The sequence below is a fragment of the Sceloporus occidentalis genome, unplaced genomic scaffold (genome assembly GCF_023333645.1).
Source record: "Sceloporus occidentalis isolate IW3139 unplaced genomic scaffold, rSceOcc1.0.p SCAF_96, whole genome shotgun sequence".
In the NCBI taxonomy this organism is placed as follows: domain Eukaryota; kingdom Metazoa; phylum Chordata; class Lepidosauria; order Squamata; family Phrynosomatidae; genus Sceloporus; species Sceloporus occidentalis.
Genome location: NW_028317076.1, coordinates 2,050,338 through 2,073,578, shown reverse-complemented (window position 1 = coordinate 2,073,578; position 23,241 = coordinate 2,050,338). Strand labels below are relative to the sequence as shown.

The following is a 23,241-nucleotide window of genomic DNA, read 5'->3' as shown; positions in this document are numbered from 1 at the left end:
GTTGCATGGCTTTGTCATTTCTTCTGTGCAGGTATCTAACATGTCCAGTTTGCCCTTACAAGTGATGATTTTCTTACGCAATCTTGGTCTTTTGCTGGTCTTTTTTCTGGTAAGTTATTTATTTTTGAAGATATTAGTGGCTATAGTCTAGGCAGGAGGTCCTCAAGACACGCCAATGGTCCAAGTGTATTTAATCTTACAACTAAAATAGATTATGACAATAACAAAACCGTGCTCTGTTAGGTGGGTTAGGAACCACCACCCTAGTTTAACAAAGTGGTCGATACATATACACTGTATCTTAGAGAGATACCGAGTGTAATATACTATATGCAGACAGGGAAACACTTGGTACTTTGGTGTTAAGGCTGAGGAGACAAGAAACCTTAGGTGCTTTAAGTGCCCCAAGTAAATGGTCTGAGTGTGAGTCATACAGTAGGTTTTGGCGAGTGGTACATCAAGCCTTAAAAGCCCCAATGTACCCTTCCCTTGCACTTTTTTATTTGCCCCTTACTGTCCTGGCCATTTGGCTGGCAGGTGGTAGATATATTTTCTTAATGTTAGTCAATGGCTAGGGCCATAATGGCACTTTTAAGGTGGCAATTATTGTTGCACTTTTTTGATTTTATAAGTTCTTTACAGTAACAGACACTGATTTTTGCACTCACTGGATATTGTAATGTTGAAGCGGGTCCCTGAAGCCTAATCTTTTTGGGGAGGATGTGGGCTGGCCTTTTGTGCATCACTTACCCTTGGAGACTACAGTGGTTCCCATCTTCATGGGGGGACGAAGAAGATCCGACCCTCCTGAAGGACCTCCCAGAAGGAAAGGATGGAGTTCCATATAGCTTTGAGGAGCACAGCTCCAGGAGATGAAGACTCCATGGCGGCGCGACAACGACATGTGCTGGACATCGCAGGTGGTACGGCCGCCGTAAGTGGGTGGGGAATGGGTCGTGCTAGGACACCGGCCTTCTCCCGAAGTCTGAGCTCGAAACTCTGAGAGTAGGGCTGCAACTAACGATTATTTTCATAATCTTTTAGTTGACCGATTTATTTTTTCGATTATTAAAATAATTTAATGAGGGAGAGAGAGACCTTTTGCTTTCCTATAAACAATAATAAGATTAGTTTTATACTAAACAAATTACAATGATTCACCTGTGCATGATATATACAAAAATCGTGACAAGCAATAAATAAGAAAACAAGGTGACAGACTTAAGAAACCTATTTCTTCTTGTTATTATTAATTTCCGTAGTGAGAGCAGATAATTCACAAGCATGAAAAAGTGCTTGCCCTCCTCCACGATGGCATCTAATAGCTTCACACTAAAACATCCGTTGACGTCACAGGCTCACTCGGTACTCTATGATATCTAGCGGGTGGCCATCTAGCCTAGTCCTCCTAGTAGTCTCGGTGGTTGGCCTGTCTTCTCTTTCCTTGGTCCTGCATTGAAAGCACCAAAGCCGCTGAACTGAAGAGGAGGAGGAGCTGCTGGGCGCTGTTCACTCATCCACACAAGTAATTTCTTCTTTATCCACTTCCACGCATCTTCTGCCGCAAAAGCCTTGGAGGAGCCCAGAGGCCTGGCCATGAATACACAAAAAGTAAGAGCGTCAATTCATTTGTACAGTAGCTTGCATCAGCTCGCACCGGCCAAAGCTTCCCGGGAACTTGCTATAGACCCAGCGCGACTGTGCATATAAATAGCTGCAGCCCTTCCATTCATTTCTGGCGTCCCTGCCCTATCAGAAGCTTTTATAGACATCGGGTGGTGGAGGCCATGCCACACGTTGGCCTCAATAGGAATTAACCAGCGCGCTGCCAAAGAAGCATAGGGCATCAGTAGATTGGATGATTTAACCCGTTAAGCGATGCTAAGAGTTTGCCACTCCTGTGGAACTTAAAGAGTTAACCAGGGTTGCTTTTGCTACCCACCTCTTTGGTGCTGAAGAGGTGAGCTGGGGCTAAAGGCACTATAGATGTGTAGGGGAATAGCACCGTGGGGGTAATGGTACCAGGATGGGGTGGCTGGGTGCTGCATTTGGTCCTGATACAGGATCAGGGATGGTGTGCGTGCTGGAGCATCCTGGGCGTGGATCGGATGTGCTTAACACCAGGCAGATGTTGTCACTCCTGATACTGTGATCTGGTGTGTGTGCTTCTTCTCTCTCATTTACAGAGCTTTGTTCTCTTTGCGATCAGACCCACATCGTGCACCTGTCTCGTTGCATGCATTGTATCAGGGCAGGGTATCTTTGTGCATGCAGGGATCCATTGAGCAGAGGCAGAGGTGGCTTTTTGGAAAGCTATGATACCATCACTGTGTGTGGATTGGCTCTGTTTGGCATCTTAAGGGTTATAGTGATGGTGCATGCTAGCATGGGTAAAAACACTGGGCCAGGGTGTGGATTCATACAATTTACGGGGCTGTGCTATGGTCTCCTTGTGTTCTAGTTGGGATCACCCCTCCCCATCCTTTTTCATTGTCCCCAAGGGGACTGAACATTGTGGAGCAACCAGTACAATCATTTAAAGATTCACCAGCTTTGTGATGAACACAGCCAATCGCCTTGGCAACAGTCAACACTTAGCCAAAAAATCTAAGTATCATTTGACGAGGAAACCGACGATGCTGCGGTCATTTAAACTGCTGCCATGCATCTGGGAGTTGGTGGCCGCCGCAGCCAGGAGTATTTACATTGAATACATGTTACCAAAATATGTTTAGGTAAATAAGGCAAGGTCACTCTATATGCAGTGCATATCAATCATAAATAGACTATTTTCACATCTGAAGCTGTCACAGTTTATAGAGAGATCCATACAAATAACGAGTATTTGTTGAAAAATGAAAAAAAATAAACCAAAACTTCTAAGCCTTATTCTTGTTTAACATAAGACAGTGTGCATAAATTGTCTGAAGAAGTGTCCATACCACACATAACACGTCAAGAAGTCAAACTATATATATTTATATATATATATATATATACATACATACATTACACACACACACACATACTTACATTAAACCTGCATTGCTTTACCAGACTACAAACGCCACTTTGGTACAAGCTTATTTGCAAAAAGACAGCTCCTCAAAGCTATTATTACAAATAGGGAAATGCCCCCCAAAAATCTATATATATATATATATTTAACGCCTTTGGTACCATTTTTCAATATTTGTCATGTGCCGGTTCAACCATCGTTCACATTTCCTGTGGATAATGTGCTCATGTAAACTATCTGTTGTTATTTTCAAGGACAGATAGAGCTTTCTTTTGATAGCATACTTACATGATTAGCTGAAAAACAGCAAAACACATTTTTCATAAATTTTCTTCTCTTACTCGTCACAGAGCAACCAAGCCAAACTTGTTCTGGCGCATCGGAGCGCTCTGCTGCATTTTCTATTGGACGTACTGGTACGCAAAGGGGTTAAATAAATATAACATACATTTAGTGAAATATGCGAATATATTTATTATTAAAATAGAGAAATGCTTAACGTCACCTTCAACCTTACAGTTGCATCCTAATGTGAAGTAATATTGCATACATACACAATAAGTAACTATGAGAGTAGTTGACGAGAGTAACCCTTGTATATGAGATTTTTGCCGTCTCTTGAAAAAACCTCAATCATGTAAGTAGTGTGGTCCTGTTACCTACAAGAATGGGTGTATTCATGGACATATACACTACCATTCAAAAGTTTGGGGTCACTTAGAAATGTCCTTGTTTTTGCACAGCACAGATGTTCTTAATGGTGTAAATGACTATTGTAGCTGGAAACGACTAATTTTAACCCCTTTGTGACAATGCCCGTACATGTACGGGCTCACAATGCATTGTTCTTAATGGATTTTAGGACAACCCATTGTCCTGAAGGGGTTAACGGCATATCTTCATAGGTGTACAGAGGCCCTTTATCACTCCCATCACTCCTGTGTTCCGATGGCACATTGTGTTCGCCAATCCAAGTTTAAGTTTAAAAGGCTAATTGATCATTAGAAAACCCTTTTGCAATTATGTTACACAGCTAGAAATTTACCTGTATAGCTCAAGTGCATCCAGGGTGCTAATCATTATTACATAATTGACGTAGAATTTAAAACAAAGTGTTGAGAATTTACAAATTGTCGTAGTAAGCATAATAATTTATTTCTATTTTCCGAGTTGCTTTTTTGTGCTTTTCATTGGAATGCACACTCAGGTAAACCCAGGAGATGTCTGATGTTCCACTGGTAGTCGAGGTCAAATAGAGTAGAAATCCATTCCCACCCCCAACCTCTTACATTTTTAAATGCCAAACAACTTCGCAGCACCAGTCCTGTGGTATAGTATATCCCTATTAATTATGTACAGTAAGAAGCACTTGATTATTGATCAGTGCCTCATTGGAGGTGATGGTGTTTAATCCGTACACATTTCTCATGCAAGAGAAGTATATGATAAGATCAGCTAGATGTTTCCTTCACAACTATTTATAAAAAATACTTACAGGGCTTTCTTTTAGATTTTCACTCAGTTTAATTGTTTTGGAGATTTTTTGTTTAAAAATAAGGGTTAATCTGACATCAATGATCTATTGCGAAAAAGGTGACACAATTAAGATTTTTAAATACATTCCGATATCATGACATCAAAAGGGGGGGGGCAAGATTCCTGAGGTCAAAAAAGTAGAATGAAATAAAAAAAAAAGAGTCAAGTAAAAAAAAACTGCCCTCAACCTCCAAAGTTGTTAAAATAATATTAGTGTAATATGTAAGGGACTGTTTTGGCCTTCTAAAACATAAAAGACCTCTGAGTGATGTTGCTGAATGTAATTTTTTTTTTATTAAGCCTTGGCACCTGATGTGTAAGAAATTTTTAGTAAACTTGCAAAAAGGGGATTTGTTTAAAAATATTCTTGATTTTTATTATTGTAATACCACCTGTCCTTGAAGCCCAATTTGTTTGGGAGACACAAAACATTAAAAAGGGAATCATGGTAAAAAAATAATAAAAAAAAACAACAAAATGACAAAAAGCTCTGATCACTAACAAGGCAGCAGTACTTGATTACTTGGTTGGGTAGCAGTTGGTTTGATGATATTAGATGTTCTCTCTACTGTGTTAATGAATTGCTTGTTTCACAACTGAATGGATAGAAGGTAGAGATTACTTGGCACGACTTTGTCCTTTAGGTAGGGTGACCACCTTTGCGGGATGTATAAGCTCAGGAACTCAGTTAATTACATACATTATGGATGCTGCAAGCGTTTGTCATGTCAGTTACGTTATGTAAATTCATTCCCTGCCATATGCGAGGATGAGGTCTGTGAATTCACACAAGGGAACTGGTTTACACAGCTTTGCACCACACATAGCACAATGTAGCGCTTTCCAAGATCTTGTCAACAACATACAAAATGTATATGTGTCCAGGACTGGGGTGGACTCAGAGGTCCATCACTTGGTCATGGACAGAAGGCCCATCCGTGCGAGGACCCATTTCAACATACGCATACCAGATTTCCAGAGAAATGAATGAGAAAATGGACATCATTTTCAATAGGGTGTTTGCACATTTAATATGATATCTGTACAGAAGCTAGTTTGCTAATGTCCACCAAGCATATGTTGGGCTTGCCAAATTGACCATATAATCAGTAGAGATGATAAAAAAAACATCTTGTAATTCAATTAATATGCTTGTCAGCCTTAAAACCCAAATCCCTTTCAATCTCTCCTTCATTAGCTCAGGGCCTTTTTTTAAAGCTGTCCTTCTAGCACTCCTAATCACATTCTGCACAGCCGGTAAACAGGGTGTGCCAAGCTGTGTATGTATGTTTGTTATGCCGCATCGGTCGTGTAAAAATACATGGAATGCAGAACACAGAATGTCTCAATAGAGAGGGGCCCTAAACGGTCCGGAATCATTAAAGTTACAGCCTAGTCCCAAAATTATATTTTTTATGGATGCTCGAGTCCATTTTGCATCAACTCCAATTGCTGCTTCCATTCTTTAGTCATTGGAGTTTGAAAACTAGACTTTGCGTGCAATAAATACATTGGGGTCCATGCAAAATAGACTCCAATATGCATCTACTTTAAAAGTTTTGTCGCCACCGTTGATATTGTATGCCTTGACAAATTTCATCTGACAGGAGTTCTTTTGTCTAATTGTCTATGGTGTTTGACCAAATCAATCAGCAACTTAACAACATAGCAGTGGAAACTTAATGGGGAGGAATAATCATGCTGATTCATGGAACAAAAATAGATGTTTATTGCTTTAATATTTAAGCATCCTTTACACAGATGTATTTACTGTAAAATGTAGAATTTGAGAAACGTGACATCCAGGTAAAATTAATATTTAAAAGTCTTTTAAAGATATTTTTTCCATTAATTTACAAGCTTAATTTTAGCTCTCAGCTAAAATGATATACTGTATTTTTGGAAATCCACCTAAAAACATTCATTTACTTTCAATTTAAAAAAACAAAAACGAGCCGTAGCTGTATCCAGCAGGGAAAGTGTTGGTGGAAAAACTAACGTGTGTATCTATATAACACTTACTGTATACGTGGATGTTTTGGGTATCGCATTACTACAGGATGACATTTCAGTGCTACAGAAGCACGCGTGACGGAACTGTTGTAATGCGAGTCTGCAGATTCACTTGATAAGTAGTCCTCTCGATGGACAGAAATGTTAAACCAGAGTCAGAAATTGTGCTGTTTGGACAATTGCCGTACGTTTCAATAATTTGCTGGCCGGTGTGCTTGAGGCATTTTGTAACTTGTACATTTTACGTAGCTATTGGGGAGATGCATACATTATGATGTGTTGTCCGGTTCTAACCTGAATTGTGATCCACTTATTATTCCTAGTTTTCCCTATTTTACTCTATGGTATGTATAAATATATAACCCTGCCCACACCAAAAACGGGCTAAATACGGCCATATAGTGTGACGGAATCCACAATATTTATGTCTTAAATAGGTTGTTTTTTTTATGGTATTCGCTGAATTCTTGTTTTGTTTTTTCCCACACCAAAAAAAGACCACAGTTCCATCTTTTGTTTATTTTTTTAAACTATTGCACTTTTTTGTATATAGTGCCTATAATGCCTCAAATAGAGTGGTGAGGAATTCATTTGATTTTATTAATCCTGCTTATCGAAGTGTTAAACATCAGTCATTGTGTCTATCTGGGTCAGGAGGACTTGAGTGTCACAGAAGCATCTATGAAAAGAGAACGTTGAGGCAACATTGTAGAATGTGACAACAGTAACAAGTTTGGCTTGAATATTTCCTCCTGTAATTTAATATAGAAGTGCATTTATATTTGTCCCTCAGATGCCCCTTTGACAGAAACGTCTTTGTCCACTTTCCTTATGTTCATCTGCTGTACTATTAATAACGATATACTCCAGCAGAGTTCAACCCGGATGCTTTATTTCTGATGCCAGGAAATTGGAAACTAAGTGTTGGAGAACACTTGTACACTTTTACTTATCCTAGAGAGCGAAGATGTGGTGTGTCTATAGATTTGCAAGCAATAGGTCGGGCCAAGGGCAGTTAACTTCTGGACGGGGGGGGGGGGGGCAGATACAGCTTAGTGATCCGCCAGCCCCTCCCTTACCTTCCCTCTCCACTATCTAACCTACACACTAGCACACACGCTTACCCCCACTCTATCAATCACAGCTTATGACCTCACACATCACATTTCATACATCACACTCTTACCTTGCATTGAGACTTTCCTTGTAGCTCTTCGCACACCATGCAAGCAGCTTCGCTTTTATCCCTGAGGGTCACGGAGGTGAAAACAGGAGAAGAAAGTGCAAACATGGTTTGTTAAAATATCAACACAACGTATAGTCATTTTTATTCCTAGTTGAATGTCTTTTTTTTGTTGTTGTATCAGAGCTACTTTAAAGTATAGTAAATGCCCGGTACACGCTTAGCCTATGAATAAGAGCTTATTGAATGAATGGTATTAAATTACTTTGGAGCAAATTACAGGAGATATATAAAATGCTTAAGAAAGCCCTGGACACAGATTTACAAAGGTCACAAAGTGACTAGGAAGGTCAGTAACGATAAGAACCATTTTGTCTTGTATGGACAAAGCGCATTCCAAATTATGTTTTAACCCTTCGAGTGCCTGGGGTTGGGACACGTTTTCACCTCAGGAGGCCATCCCATATTTAGGTGTAAGCTCGTTTTAGCTCTTTAAGAGCTTACACTTATTTATAGAAACATATTTTGTCAGGACAGATTAAGCTAACTCATGGATAACCTAGTTTAAGGTAAAAATTTCATCCCATGACAATATAATGGGGAACGTTTTTAAAAAAAAATCGTGTTCTGTTTCCTCATAGGTGTGTAAAAAGTAACAAAAATGAAAATTTTCATAAAAAGGGAAAAGAAAAAATGTCGGTGCCCTAAGCTAGTCTCAGGCTCAAATAATACAAATGTATAATATGAGGCCTACCAAACAGGTGTAAGCATGCTGCAAATACAGTGTATTGGCTGTACAATGTATACAAAAAACAAAAACTGTCTGCGCTTCTCACCCTAATAAAGTTGGCAACAAATATATAAACATAATAGAAATGAGAGGTTTTGGTTATATGAATTGGCCAAAGCATAATTAAGCTCACCCGCCACGTCAAGGCACACTCTCAATAGGGTGAGATCCTACTCTCACCTCCTACATAGTGGGCACACAAAGCAGTTTATACTGCTACCAAACCAAACCTCTCATTTATATTATGTTTATATATTTGTTGCCAACTTTATTAGGGTAATTTTCATAAAAGCCTTTACCCTTAGTAAATTTTCCCAAAAGATTTGGGTGTAGACATCACATGAATCCCATGCAGGTGACAGTATACACCTTACCGTAAGGTAGGCACACAAAAGAGCTTAAATTCCATAATTACGTTAAAGAAAAAAAATCTAGGTGCATCTGCTTGAGTGCTATAAACCCCATCACTGTTATAACTACTCTGGTTGAGGTCCTGCAGCATTGAGTTCTTTAGTTTAAGGTAATTTACAAACTTTTAGGCTGTGTGTAATGCGCTGTGCATAGGCAGTATTTTTATTCCAGGACAGACCCAAATTTGACAGGACAGGACAAAAAAAAATTTAAAAAAATGCACATGTAAATTCGGGACTGTTGGCAGGAATGCATTAAGACTAGCCCTGCTTGAAAATGGTGGACTGGCTTAGAGAGCCCCATTTTCTTTTTGCACAAGCAGTTAAAACATGCTTTTTGCTACCTGCTTCCTACCATTCTATTCAGATCAGGATTCTTGTTAGAATTAATTGTTTTCTTAAACAGTTGACAGTACTGTTCAGAATACCAATTTTATATGAGGTGCACTTTTTAGAATGATTTTCATTTCTTATGCATATACAGAATGCTCTTTATGGCTGTTTAAACATTAGTCTTTTTTCTCAGACGGGGATGGTTTATATATGCTGCAGGTGTGTCGGTATTCTCTTTCATTTGGATAATTTATAGGAACATCAAAAGGTCCTTCGGATTGTTGATACTTGCTGCTACCAAGGTGACATGGAAATTCATGACTTTTATACTGTAACTCATCTCATGTGCTAACCTTTCCTTATATTGATTATATTATTTAGAGTAGGATAATAAAGCTTTTGCAATATTTTCTGCCCATAAAGTAAATACAGAACGGAAGCTTATTGTGGTGACATACATGAAATATGTTACATTTCTTTTTTGGGAATTATTGTTTATCCCAACGAGTGTTTAAATACAAAACAACTAATGTAAAGCAGTCTTAAAGAAATTCATCTTCTGCTCCAGTGCGACATATACCTGTATTTCAGGGGTAACAAGCAGCGCAAAGGCCGCCTTGCACTGGAAATTTGCAGTTCAGGTAAGGGTGTGGGGGAGTTTGTAGGAACAAGTATGCATGATTGAGGGAATGAATGAGTATCTGTGAATGATTAGTATCTGCGAATGAGGGAATTAATGTTTGTGAATGATGTTTGTGGGAGCGAGCGGGATTGGACACATATGTTGCGGGAGCGGTCGTTAATTGTCAGAAATTCAGCGGGAGTGGGATTAAGAAAACAGTGCTGTGCAGGGCTCTACATCTCACTCCAAAACTGTGGCATTAATATTGAGTTGCACCCCCTTATGGCTAACAGAAAGCAGAAGAAGAAATTACACAAGATTTCTGTGGGAATTTTAGTCTATTTAGCCAAAAGTGCATTTGTGAGGTCAGGCACTGATGTTGGACGTGAAGGCCTGGCTCGCAATCATCGTTCAAATTTGTCAAAAAAGGTGTTAAATGGCCCTCAAGGGCCATGACCTGAACTTCATTTAAATTCCTCCAAATCAAACTCGTCAAACCATGCCTTTGCTGCAAGATGGCAGATCTCGTGTAAAACATAAAAGAAAATGACAGCTATAACAATCATATTCTACCAGTGTATATTCGTAAAATAGAAATGTGCCAGCTCCTCGTGATTCATGAGTACAGTAGTTAAATGTCTGTATCTTTTGTGTAAGCCCAGTCACTGTAGTGATATACTTTACCCCCACTATTTGCTGTTTGTGCATTTATACCCAAGCAAATACTGCACCCATCAAAGTATTTGTTTTGTAGGAGGATGCAGACAACCACAATATGGCAAGCACAATATTTGCACCAAGTTATTTCCTTCCCATACGTATTGGTTTCCTTAGAATAGCATAATACTAATTTTCTTATGTTCATACGAAAGGGACAGTTTGGTGTACCACATAGACCCACCAATGAAGAGTGGATATAAAAGTACTTTGTATGAGTACTTACCTTAAGAAACAGCTGTAGCTCCAGTCCATGGTCCTGTTTTGGTGGTGCTTGTAGAGCTGGCTGGTGGTGAGCATACCACACGTTCTCCTTGGCAAGTAGGAGATGTTGTTGGCATCTCTTGCAAGTCTAAGAGCTGTGTGGTAGGGAAAGAGAAAATGCTTAGGTGGGAGTTCTGCAGAATCCCTCCATGCATTCACAAAGGGAACCAAGTGAAAATTTAAAGCGGACATTTAGCATTGAATTACAAGTAATGACTGGACTGTCACTTTAACAAGTCTTGACAAAGTCCATGTGCCAGGTCGCCATAAAGACTAGAAATTGCTCCCCGACTTTATCTTCTATGCGCTGCCGGGAGGCGGTGGGGTCCTGCGATTTGTGGCCGTCTCAATGTCAAGCCCTATTATAACATATCCTTATAGTTATTATATAAATCCTTGATTAATTTACAGTAAGTGTTCCTGCATTCCATTTTATTTAATCTTTTCTAATAAATACTAAGTCAAAATGCACGGTAAGAGGTAAGTGTTGACAACACTGTTAGCGACGCTTATGGATGGCACATAATGTTACAAAGAATTCAGGAACGGTTGTACTTGGAAAACATCAAGATTGAGTAATGGCAGTTATTTCTGCAACACATACTTGTAGTACTGTGTGTACTTATCTTTTCTCATATTTCATGTTGCCACAGTTAAGCAGATGAAACGTCTTTGCTTATACTAGCTGCATTATAGAAAGCTTTAGGTCTTCTATTAGTGTTATGTCACTGTATCTGATCTTACAGTGCAGGAGGTATAAGACAGCAAGAAGAACTTGCAAATGAGATGTGTACACCCAACATGGCGGTCTATTGCATTAAGGAAGAAAACACTCATTCTTTTTTCTTTAAACAAAATATACCTTTTTTTTTTTTTTTTTTTTTTTTTTTTTTAAATTGACAACTAATTCCTTGGTTGAGCTGAAGGCTTTTGCATATACAGACAAATGTGAACTCTTCCCAGATGGACTGTATGATCTGGTTAACTGTGTTGTCCTACGGATTATTACTGTGTAGTAATGAGATCTCCTCGATAATCCACTACTTTGCACTATTGTGAGAGTCGGGTGCTGTGTAGCATCATACATGCAGCTGCACAAAGGTGGTTGTACTTATTGGTATCTTTGTTTTAGTTAACTTATTTTTTTGAGAAGCTGGTGCTTGAATTCTCAAACTAAGAATTGTCATATGTTAATAATATACGACAAATTCTATGATGTTCTCCCTTCTCACATTTTCTTTGGTGCTTCATAGAAATGCAAAAGCTTTACAGAAACAGTAAAAAAAAAAATCTCTGTATGGCTTTAATTTAAATGGTTTATTTTATGTTAAGAGATTATATAGTAAGTACTTTGTCAATCTTTAGCAAAACATGGATATTAAAATGAGTAGTGCTGAATAAGCATAGTGAGTGTTACTAGTTACTATGCACATTATGTCTCGTGTTTGTGGTTCCATTCTTTTCCCACAAATGATCTTCAACGGGGTGCTGAAAGGAACTCTTCAATATGTCTATATGCAACAAAAGTATTTAAGTTGATTAAATCAGAATTGGATGTCATCTCCCTTAAGAGGGCTTTAGACAATATATAGGAAACTGGGCAGTTAAACGGCAGTCAAGTTTCAACCTATTTAAATGCAAATTATGCATTTGTGGAAGAAAACCAAGTATGCTGTATATTAAATGAATACTTATTGTGGAAATCCTGTATTGAGAAGGATCTGGGAACCTATGTCCATAACAGACTTTCCAGCAGTACTCAAGCAATTGCTGCAAATACAAGCATGTTGTACGAGATGAGAACATGTCGTTAGTAAGACCGCAATTTAAATATAGAGTATGGTTTTGAGTACCAGTTCATAAAAACATTACGGAGCTAGAAATGCAGTGATAAGTAGAAAATGAATTAAAGCAGGATCTCAACTATGAAGACGTTTTCCAGATTGGGCATGCTGACTTTTTAGAATGGTGATATTATTTCCATGACTAGACAAGTCTCCGTAGAATAGGGTTACCTGTATAAACACTCATCCAAAAAATTCATCAACTGTTTGTCTACTCTAGAATGACCTTAAACTTTTTTATAATGCAATTCAAACAGAATGAGGAGATGCTTTCACTGCATAACTGTATTAGCACTATCCATATGTCTAGCCATCTTGTTTATTAACTGCACAAGTGCATTAAAAGGATTTGGTTATTTTTATAATTTCATCTCTGTTCTGTTCAGGAAGCTTTGCAGAGGATAATCACGACGCTTGCCAACAAAAATGATGAAATCCAGAATTTTATTGACACGCTAAACCACAGACTAAAAGGTGTTCAGGTAGAAATCGCCATTTACTTATTTCTCTCCCACTGAATTTAGTAAGATACTATTCTATTACCAGAGGAAAACTTAACTCAAGTAATGAGTGACCATTTTGCATATAGACAACCACTTCTCTCAGTCTACAAAACGGTTATACATTTTAGGGCAGGTAATAGAATACAGCCCCAACTCGATGTTTACACACACTATTAATACCATTTCTTTCATAGATTATCAGAAACACTGGGGTTACAAAAAAGTTATACATTTTCTCACAGTAGAAGGAAGGCTATATGTGCATGCTTATAGGTATCGGTATAACGTAACAACTCCCAACTGACCAACAACTTAAAGTAGTTAAGTACTACCCTGATGATATCTCATAGAACAACGCCGTTACAAGTGTGATCAAAGTGTTTGTAGCATTATAATTAGTTGTAGCAACGTAGATTACATAGAAGGCTTTTGTGTGTTTTTTTTGGATGTGATTAAATGCATCTTTGTGCTGCTGCTTTGCAGGTTAACTCTACAAAAGTACTTTCAGAGTTGGACGAAGAATTTGATAGCCTGTATTCCCTGCTTGATGAGATGAAAGAGAAGATGACTAACAGTATAAAGCAAGAACAGGCCTATAAAACACAGGAGCTGCAGGTAAGGACCCGCATCTCCAAAAGATGGAGTCAAACTGCTCTGAAACGAGAAAGGTGTCAGCGACTGTTCCAATTCAATCCAGAGTGGGGGTTGATATATCCATCTATCGCAAAAAGGCCAAAAGCCAGAAAAATACTTATGCAAGTCTCATACGCTAACCCTCCCATAGTCTAGGACATTATGGTACACACTGTATATACATATACACAAGTGTCACTTTCTATGCAGTAATACAAAAAATCAAGGTTGCCAATACATAGGGTCAGTTAATTAAGATTAATGAAATACCCTAAATTAATAATTGTGCTTTATTTTTTAGTAAAACAGTTTTTTTTAATAAAATAAATTAAAAAAAAATTTGATTGACAAAATGCCTTGGTTATTAATCATCTGTTATTAACAAAGCTAAGAACAATATATATTGTTTGACAACAAGATACACACATTAAAACACAGGTAGAAAAGGACCCTTGTCTAGTGTGCTCACATTGCGTTAGTAGGTTGATTGGGAATGATATGGAACGAGAGGAACTGCTTAGCCAAGGATGATATGATTGTAGTGAGGGTTTATGAAGCAGTTGGTAGTGTGGACATCTCAATGGAAGGGAGCCCAGATGGTTTCGGGCATTAGGTGAGGAAGGTTGTACATTTCTCTGAATAGGTGATTAGCTGCTTCTAGCAACAATACTGGCACAAATCACAGATGGGGACAATAAGGCAAAGGATTTTTTTGTCATTCAGGTAACAACCATATACTAAAGTATTTACTAGACAACCTAATATGCATCATCAATATCATCTTTGGCGAGTCTTTTTGAGCAGTGCACGGCCTCATTCAGAAAACTAGAGTTTTTCATTCCTGAGTACTGCACCAGTCATAAAGCTAAATTATTAAAATGTACATAATCACCTAAAAGAAGGAAAGGAAAAAATTAAGCAACTGGAATGAAGTTTTACCAGTTACCCTTTAGAGCAAAAATTCTACTGGTTCCCTTCGAAGAAGCAGCAGCCTTTTTGTTCAAAATATAATAAGAATAATCCAAAATCTTTCTTACACCAGCCACAAACTAAGTCTGGGTTGTATTAGCAGAGATTAATTAATCTATGAAAAAGCTGAGATAAAACTAATGATAATTGCATGAAATAGGAACTCAGTCATAACAACATCTTAGTTGCAGAGATTTGCTCAAAGCTGATTGACCAAATCCATTATTGAGATGCCTGTTCTTTGTTTGCAGAATCAGCTCGGCCAGTGTACAAATGCTATGGAGAGCTCTGAGGAACTATTAGAATTCGCTTCACGGAGTCTGGACATAAAGGAGCCTGAGGAGTTTAATAAGGTACAAAAAGTGGTTTTGAACAGGAGCTTGTAAGACGTAGCTTCCTCTAATACGCTGTAAATTCACAGTGACTGCTTCTTAGAAAAGCATGAAGAGTGAGTGACATCTACACTATATACAGACAAATAATAAAAACTAAATCCTATGCATTTCTAGTACCTTCATGACTTTACTCACTAACCTAAAAAGGTAATTCATCAGCTGTTTGAAATATAAGACCGTTTTTAGGAAAAATAAAAAAATTATTTATTTAGTAATTTCTTATTTAGTAATAAATAATTTTTATTGTACTTATAGATTGCCAGCAGATGCCATGGTGCTAGTACAATAAGGCTAGAATACAAAATTAACAATTACATTAAAAATCAACCATATATAAATTAACAATAACATGGACGCATAAAGATATTCTATAATTGGAACTGGAGCGATCGCTTAAGAAAATCATAGTAGGATTAATAATCACAGGTATACAATTTATTCAACAACAATGTAATCTAAAAACATATTAGCATAAAAAGGTCAATAGGTTTGTTTTTTTTACAATAAGCACATTAGAGTTAAAATACATCTAACGCATTTCCCTTCACTGGGCTTCTTCAGAGGAGAGTATTACAGTGATAACCCTTGTTGGATTATTGCTGTTAAGGGTAATAGGAGGAAGTTATGGTGTAGATTTTCCCTTTTTGCTAAACAAATGAAGTATACAGAAACAGTGGAATGTTAACCTTAATATTTCTGTACAATACTGTGTTTGCTTTCCTTGGCTGTTGATCTTTGAGAATGTCCTATAATTCTAACAGCTCAATTAACACCAGCAAATTTTGTCTTCCAAAAATTGGGCTGCGCTGTTTGATCACTTTCGTGTAATGCGTATGCACGTTAATTCCTTGCATGGAGACACTAACTCTACTTTCTTTCTTTCTCCTGACTTGCACCAAGGCTGCCAGACAGATCAAGGATAGGTACAGTACCAAACTCTTGTGTTTTGTTGTCTGGTATTGTCCGGAGTTCTGTTGCGTTGGAAATTTGTTTTCTGCTTTTAGATTTCTGAAAGTTCTTTATCCAGAAGTTTAGCTGTTATGGATGTAACTAAATTGACAGAAGAGGACAAAGAGAAATAACAATCAAACAAAACGTCTTGTGACTATTTATTTAATTATTTAAGTCAGAAAAAGAGCGGTAAAACGGTTCATCCAAGTTTAAGGAGTCAAGGATTAATTTATCTTATTTTTATGTCTATCAGCACCTCGTAATCTTTATGGTTCCAGTAGAATACTCTGTAAATTACTAAGCGGGGAAAATATATCCATTGATGGAAACTTTGAACCTGGATTCTCGTGGCTTCATTCAATCACCTGTCTAACCTTTACTTGGTGTCAGCAGTGGTGGTAAATGCATGGCTTGCAATTCAACTCTCTGTCTAAACCCCTAATTGCAGTCAGGGGTGGACTCGGGATGGCTTAGCAGCCGTGGCATCTTAAGGCCAGCGGCTGCCAGCTGGATATGCGTGGCTGCGGGTTAAGTTTTAATAGTCATGCAACCGACAGCTGCACATAGTAGGACCTGATCTGTGAACGGAGCAGCAGTATTGGTAATTATGCAAGCCAAGTGGCCACCAGCTCTCCGGGCATCTGCTAGGTGTGCCTGATGGCCAGTAATTCAATGGGCTGTGCAAAGTATTAGATACATTCTTACATGTACATTCCAGACCCTAACACATCCAAAGAACTTTGAAGTACCGTAAAAAGCTAAAATAAACATACCTACACAAGTACAAAGAGGAAAACCAGTATATGAGGGACAACTTAACCATTTAATTACCAAAACATTGTCTGTACCATAACAAAATAAGCCACATCACTACCCACAGTAAATGACACTAAATTAGAAGTTACATAGTTTCATATTTTGTTACACCAACACAATCACAGTCACTTCTACAGGGGTGGTTTCTTATCCAAACATATTTTCACTATCATCCTAATATTTGAAACTTAAAATGTAATTATATTTTTTTAGTATTATAAATGGAACTTTTTTTTTTTTTTTTTTAGCACTGGTATCAGATTAAAATCATACTACCTGTGGTAAACAATAGAACGGCTCATTGTTAATAACCCAGTCTGACACTCGGACTAACGAAAGTCTATGGAGGAACAGACCACCTAGCATTGCCATAGAGAGAGAAAAAGTCAGTGGTCTGGATTAAGGTGATGAAATATACTTGCTAGACAAATATATGCATCAGAGATCAATTAGCAATCATTTTTAGATTTGTGAATTGGATGCATGTAATTTCAGGGGGAAAAAGGATTTTAGACTGGTCATTGAATCGAGCCCAAGGTTCCGGTTTCTGCGGGTAATTTGCTTGTGCAAGTACATGAGTAATCATGCTATAGAACAATTCAGAATTGCTGTGCTCGCTTCTATATCCAATTCCCTTTTTTTCTTAATCTTGTGTAGGGTCACAATGGCTGCAGCTTTTCGCCTGTCCCTGAAACCCAAGGTCAGCGAAAACATGACACACCTAATGGTGGATTTCTCCCAGGAAAGACAGATGATCCAATCCTTACAGTTCTTACCAGGTACAGTGAACTGGAAATAAAGGTTTGGCCAACAGATTGTGTTCAGCAATTTGAGCATTAAATCTGAAATTAAATAAATATTTGTAATTAATATTTTGTTGTGAATTTCCCCTTTTACCTTAGTGGCGATGCCATTGAATTTCTTTGATCAACCCAGTTAGGCGGTTGCACCATACTTCTGCTCTCTGCTTGATCATCATTCTGAAAGTTGTAAACGGAAAATGCAATTATAATGTAATGATCCGAGAACCTGCTTTTTAATTCACAAACATTATTTAACAGTAGGAATAGTGTGCTCAATTCAATGAGCCGTCTAAACGTTAACTGGCTTTAAGTGAAAAATGCATGGTTAGCCTATGCAGAGAATCTACACTATGACCCCTAAAAAAAAGCTACAATGAAAGCTAATGGTAACACAAGCAATTCCGTGGGGTCAGTGGAAGATGAGTGCATGTTAAATTAATACACTTTAATCAGATTTTCTAGACTGTCTAAATATCCTTAAAACACAAATGAACCCTACCGTAGCTAATGAAATATAGTATGTGCCAGCATAGCAATGCAGTACAGTGTAACACCCCCACTGTAGCTGAATGCATTTCAAAGTATCACTCTGAGTACTTTAATATTCATTCTTCCAAAACAAAATATTTCCGTCAAATCTCAGGTATAATATGAACAGTTTACCCCTTTTTCAAGAGTCTTGAAACAGCCAATCAGTGACAGGAAAGCACCTGCTTTTCCACTGAATTCAGTGGCAGTGCTTTTCCATACAAACGCTCGGTCTGTCTGGGAGCGGAATTAAGTATATCACGTGGAGGTAGAGGTGTTAAGCCGCACACATTTCTGTCACAGCATTGAGCTGGGGGTGTAGAACAGAAAATGCATATAGGACGATTCAACAGAATCCTCCATTAATTCGCAAAATGGCCCATTAAAATACACATGATGGCTGAAGTGTCCCTTAAAAGGAAAAAATATATTAACAGTAACAAAGGGTATTAACCCCTTAACGACAATTGCCGGTCCTGGCACGACACGGAAAAGCATGTGCTTTACGACAATTGACGTGCCAGGACCGGCACGTCTTTAAACGGGTGCAGAAAGCGATCTGTTTTCGCTTTCTGCACCCAAAAAACGTTGCTGAATGCCTCGACCTCGAGGCATTCAGCAACGCCGCTATCGGAACGAAGGGGCCATCTCTGGCCCCTCCACGGGGCGTCAACATCCGCCATACTTTGTATGGCGGCGGACGCCCGTATTAAAAGCGTTTAGGAGGCGATCGACGATCGCCTCCTAAACTTAAATGGTGTCGCTGGAATGCCTCGATCAGGAGGCATCCAGCGACACCAAACACTTACCTTTCGATGGGCTGTGACCGCTCCGGAGAGCGGTCACAGCCGCAGCTGCCGATGATCTTCGCCATCAAGCAAGATGGCCGCTGCCCTGTAACAGGAACAAACAAATTTTAAAAGTTCGCTAGACGGTCCAGACCATCTAGAGAACTTTGGCTCCACTTGCAGGTTGAATACAGGTACTGCATTCACCATGCAAGTCAATGGAAGCCAGCTTTCTAATCACAGTGTGATTAGTAAAAATAAATTAAAAAATAAAATAAAATTTATAATAATTAGAAAAAAAATAGTAAAAAAATAGTAAAATGTAAAAATCATTTCCCACTGATGTCACTATCAGGGGAACCTCCAAGTTGAAAAAAAATGTTAAAATTTTTTTTTTAAAAAGACAAAAAAAAAATATATATATATAAAAAATATATTTTTGTGAGCAAGTCCTAAAATTAGCATATTAGCTTAAAACAATTCTCGCATGGAAAGAGTTAAAATACTGGCATATTAAATGCCCGTGGGGTGTCTACTTTTAAAAAAGGTATGATTTGATGGGGTAAATTGAATTGGCCAGGTTCAACAACGTCCCAATTAACACCGGGGGAAGGATGGCCACACACCTAATTTCCAATTAGAAAAATGCACACGTACCAAATGTGGCCTTTTAGTTCCCACAAAAATGACACACCCATGCATGTGGGATATCACTGCACTCAGGAGATGTTGCTGAACACATTATGGGGTGTCGTGTGACAGCGGCATATACCAGGAGCTGTAAATTCATACATAAAGTAGGTGTGTGTGGGAAAAATACACACACAAAAATACTACTGCAAACTTTGAAAACATGCTGGTGGTAAAATGTGTGCATGCAAAGAGTTAAAATACCAGCATTTAAAATACCCTGTGGTGTCTAGTTTTGAAAAATATATGGTTTTGTTGGGCACACTGAAATGGCCCGGCTCAAAGATGTACCAAATAGGGCATGGGCAGTGGATCCCCAAATGCCAAAGTTCAACATTGAAAAATGCGCATGCCCCAAATGTGGCCCTTTTGCCCCCAAACGGCCAGGCAAAATCCTTCATGTGAGGTATCGCTGTACTCAGGAGATGTTGCTGAATACATATTGGGGTGTTTTGTGATAGTGACATAAACGAGAACCTTTTAATTCATACCTGAAGTAAAATGTGTGTGACAAAACAAATGCAAAAAAATGACTACCACAAAGTTTGACAAAAACTGGTGGTAGATATGGTGCATGGAAAGAGTTAAAATACTAGCATTTGGAATACCCTGGGCTGTCTAGTTTTCAAAAATATATGATTTGATGGGGTAAATTGCATTGGCCGGGTTCAAAGATACCCGAAATGGCACATGAGGGGAAGAATTACCAGATTTGGAAAAAATGGCTTTGAAATAGCAAAACGCTACCTGTACTTATTGCCCCATAATGGGTAGAAAAAAGCAAAAAAACATAAAAACATTGGGTATTTCTAAACTCAGGACAAATAGTAGAATCCATTTAGCAGGTTTTTTCATTACCTTTTATAGATGAGTAAAAGATTTTTCAACTAAAAGTTAGAAACAGTCATTTTTTTCTAAATTTTTCACCATATTTTATACTTTTTTTAGTAGTAAATAATATGATACAATCAAAACAATGTCATCTAAAGAAAGCCCTTCTTGTCCTGAAAAAAACAATATCTAATGTGTGTGGGTTCAGTAAACGGGAAAGAAGAAAATTACAACTAAACACGAGCAGCGCAGAAATGTTAAAACGGCCATTGTCACGAAGGGTACAAAAAGTAAAATCAGCCTTTGTCACGAAGGGGTTAAAAACAACCATTATAATACTGGCACCTTTTTCATTTTTAAAATAAATTGAATCCCGGTTAACCCAGCCCCACATTTTTTTTTACATAATGCCCCTTATTATCATTATTATTATTACATTGCGTGTGAAATATTATATTCAATTATATGTGTATGACATATATACAGTTGAATTACATACACATGTATTCAAATTAGTGTTAAATGTGATGCTAATGATTAGGGTTTTTAATGTATACGTAAAGGTGGTAGTTGTCTTGTATCAGTTTCAGGTCGTATCAACTGGATCTGGACACATCAACTCTACAGTTAGTTTAGCTTATTTTAAGCCGATCTTCAGTTGCTTTGATTTCAATCAGCTTCCAGGAGGTTTTCTTTACTCTTCTAAGACAAGCAGTTGATTTGAATTAAAGATAACATTTGCTGTGATGAAAGTCAGTTATATTTGCTAAAAGTGTACATGCGGTCGAGTGGTCAGCGCTTATTCCTTGGCCATGTACCCTGGGAGTTGAATTGCTGACTAGTGAGTATGATTTTAGTGTTTGTTCTTTATTTTTGTTTGTTTCATTAGTCTGGATTTTAGAAGGTTCATTTAATAATGCATTTTGCAGGGCCATATCAGACCGTTTTTTGGAGGTCCTTCATGCATGGTTTTGTCAGTGAGTTTAAATGTTCAACTTACTTGTGTGTGATTATGCCACGCAGTTTACGCACAAAATACTAATGATTACACTGGTTTAGTGAGTAAAGAAATAATCGATTTGAATAATGTGCACTTTATTAATGTTGCACAGTATCTTATCTTTTGCCCTAAAAAATTGCAATCACAGTCTACATGCATTCAGATTGCCAATAATGTTCAAATTTGTTCATGCTCAGTTCCTTTGTTAGCTCTGTATACTATCCTTAGTCTGTAGTTTACATCAGGGGTCCCCAACCACCAGGCTGCGTATGGGTCCGTAGCCTATAAGCATACCTGGGAACTTTGGGGATCCGGCTACCCGAAGCCTTCCCTTGCGGGACACGACCAAGACTGTCCATTGACGTCAGCGGGCGGTCCCATGACATTGGCGGGCATTCTCTATGACAGCAGTGGGAAACACCCCCATTTTAAGGGGAGCTAGGCGTGACTATAAGCAACTGGGCGGCACCGGGCATTCATCTTTTTCATTTAGCCCTGCTGCGGGAAAACAGCAAGGTGAGGATCCAGATCGCCCGCAGCGCTGCAGGGGACCTGGATCCTCCTGTCTGGCAGCCGTGGACACCGGGGCTTCTATGACTGAGCGTGAGAGTGGCATATCTAGGGGGGGGGCAGAGTGGCATATCTAGGGGGGCATAAAGCATATCAGGAGGCAAAGTGGCATATCAGGGGGCAGAGTGGCATATCTAGGGGGCCTAAAGCATATCTGGGGGACAGAGTGGCACAATTTTATGTGCTTTTTTATGGATGGAAAGACAACCAGAGAAGTTGCAAATATATTTCATTATATTTAAAATTTAATAATAATAGAAGTAAAATGCACAATAAACGTAATGCACTTGTCTTCCACAAAACCGGTCTCTGCTGCCAATAAGGTTGGGAACCGCTGATTTACATGGTCTGTTAAATCTGTGGTTCTAAAAAGGTGCCATTCTAAAACATTAATGGTACTTTCTACACAAAAAAACCTTAGCAGAGCTATCATTTTATTCTTTCCACTGAAAGTTTAATGACACTTTTTCGTACGCTTTCACGATTTCTATTGGCAATAACCTATCAGTGCCTGCTTTTGTTTTATGTGACTGGTAAAAATATGAATGAGCCAAATTTTTACATTATTTACTAATTATTTTTTGGCATTGGTCAGGGCATTGAGCAGTAGTAGTAATACTGTTTTGAACGCAGTATTTAGTAACAAAAGTGGAAAACTGTAGGTGGACCAGAACATATAAGCAATTACAGGTTGAAGCTTGACACATTTGTTAGTATTTGTCCATCAATATAAAACGTGCTGGGAAATGCTGGGCTGTCTTTACTGTCTGCTGTAACCTTGAAATAGTCTTCCTTTTATTTTGTAGTTCCCAAAGCTCCAGAGATTGATCCAGCAGACTGTATGGTGGCAGACAACTGTGTAACTGTAACATGGCGAATGCCTGATGAAGATAACAAAATTGATCACTATGTGCTGGAATACAGGAAAACAAATTATGATGGTCTTCCCAGGGTTAAAGATGAGAGATGCTGGGAACTAATTGATAATATAAAGAACACAGAATACACGCTTTCTGGTAAGTGCAGCTACACG

At 38.3% G+C, this 23,241-nt stretch overlaps 1 protein-coding gene across 1 annotated transcript in view; it reads left to right on the top strand.

Annotated features, from left to right (window-relative positions):
* Window positions 1-832: 832 nt before the first annotated feature.
* The window catches only part of LOC149284263 (FSD1-like protein), a 34,311-nt gene continuing 11,902 nt past the window's right edge, over window positions 833-23,241 (top strand). Inside the window, exons 1-8 of the mRNA XM_089496957.1 lie at window positions 833-934; window positions 9,853-9,925; window positions 13,107-13,213; window positions 13,718-13,849; window positions 15,088-15,189; window positions 16,132-16,154; window positions 17,656-17,777; window positions 23,015-23,224. Coding sequence (XP_089353083.1) covers window positions 833-934; window positions 9,853-9,925; window positions 13,107-13,213; window positions 13,718-13,849; window positions 15,088-15,189; window positions 16,132-16,154; window positions 17,656-17,777; window positions 23,015-23,224 — 871 coding nt within the window. The remainder of the gene's footprint in view (window positions 935-9,852; window positions 9,926-13,106; window positions 13,214-13,717; window positions 13,850-15,087; window positions 15,190-16,131; window positions 16,155-17,655; window positions 17,778-23,014; window positions 23,225-23,241) is intronic.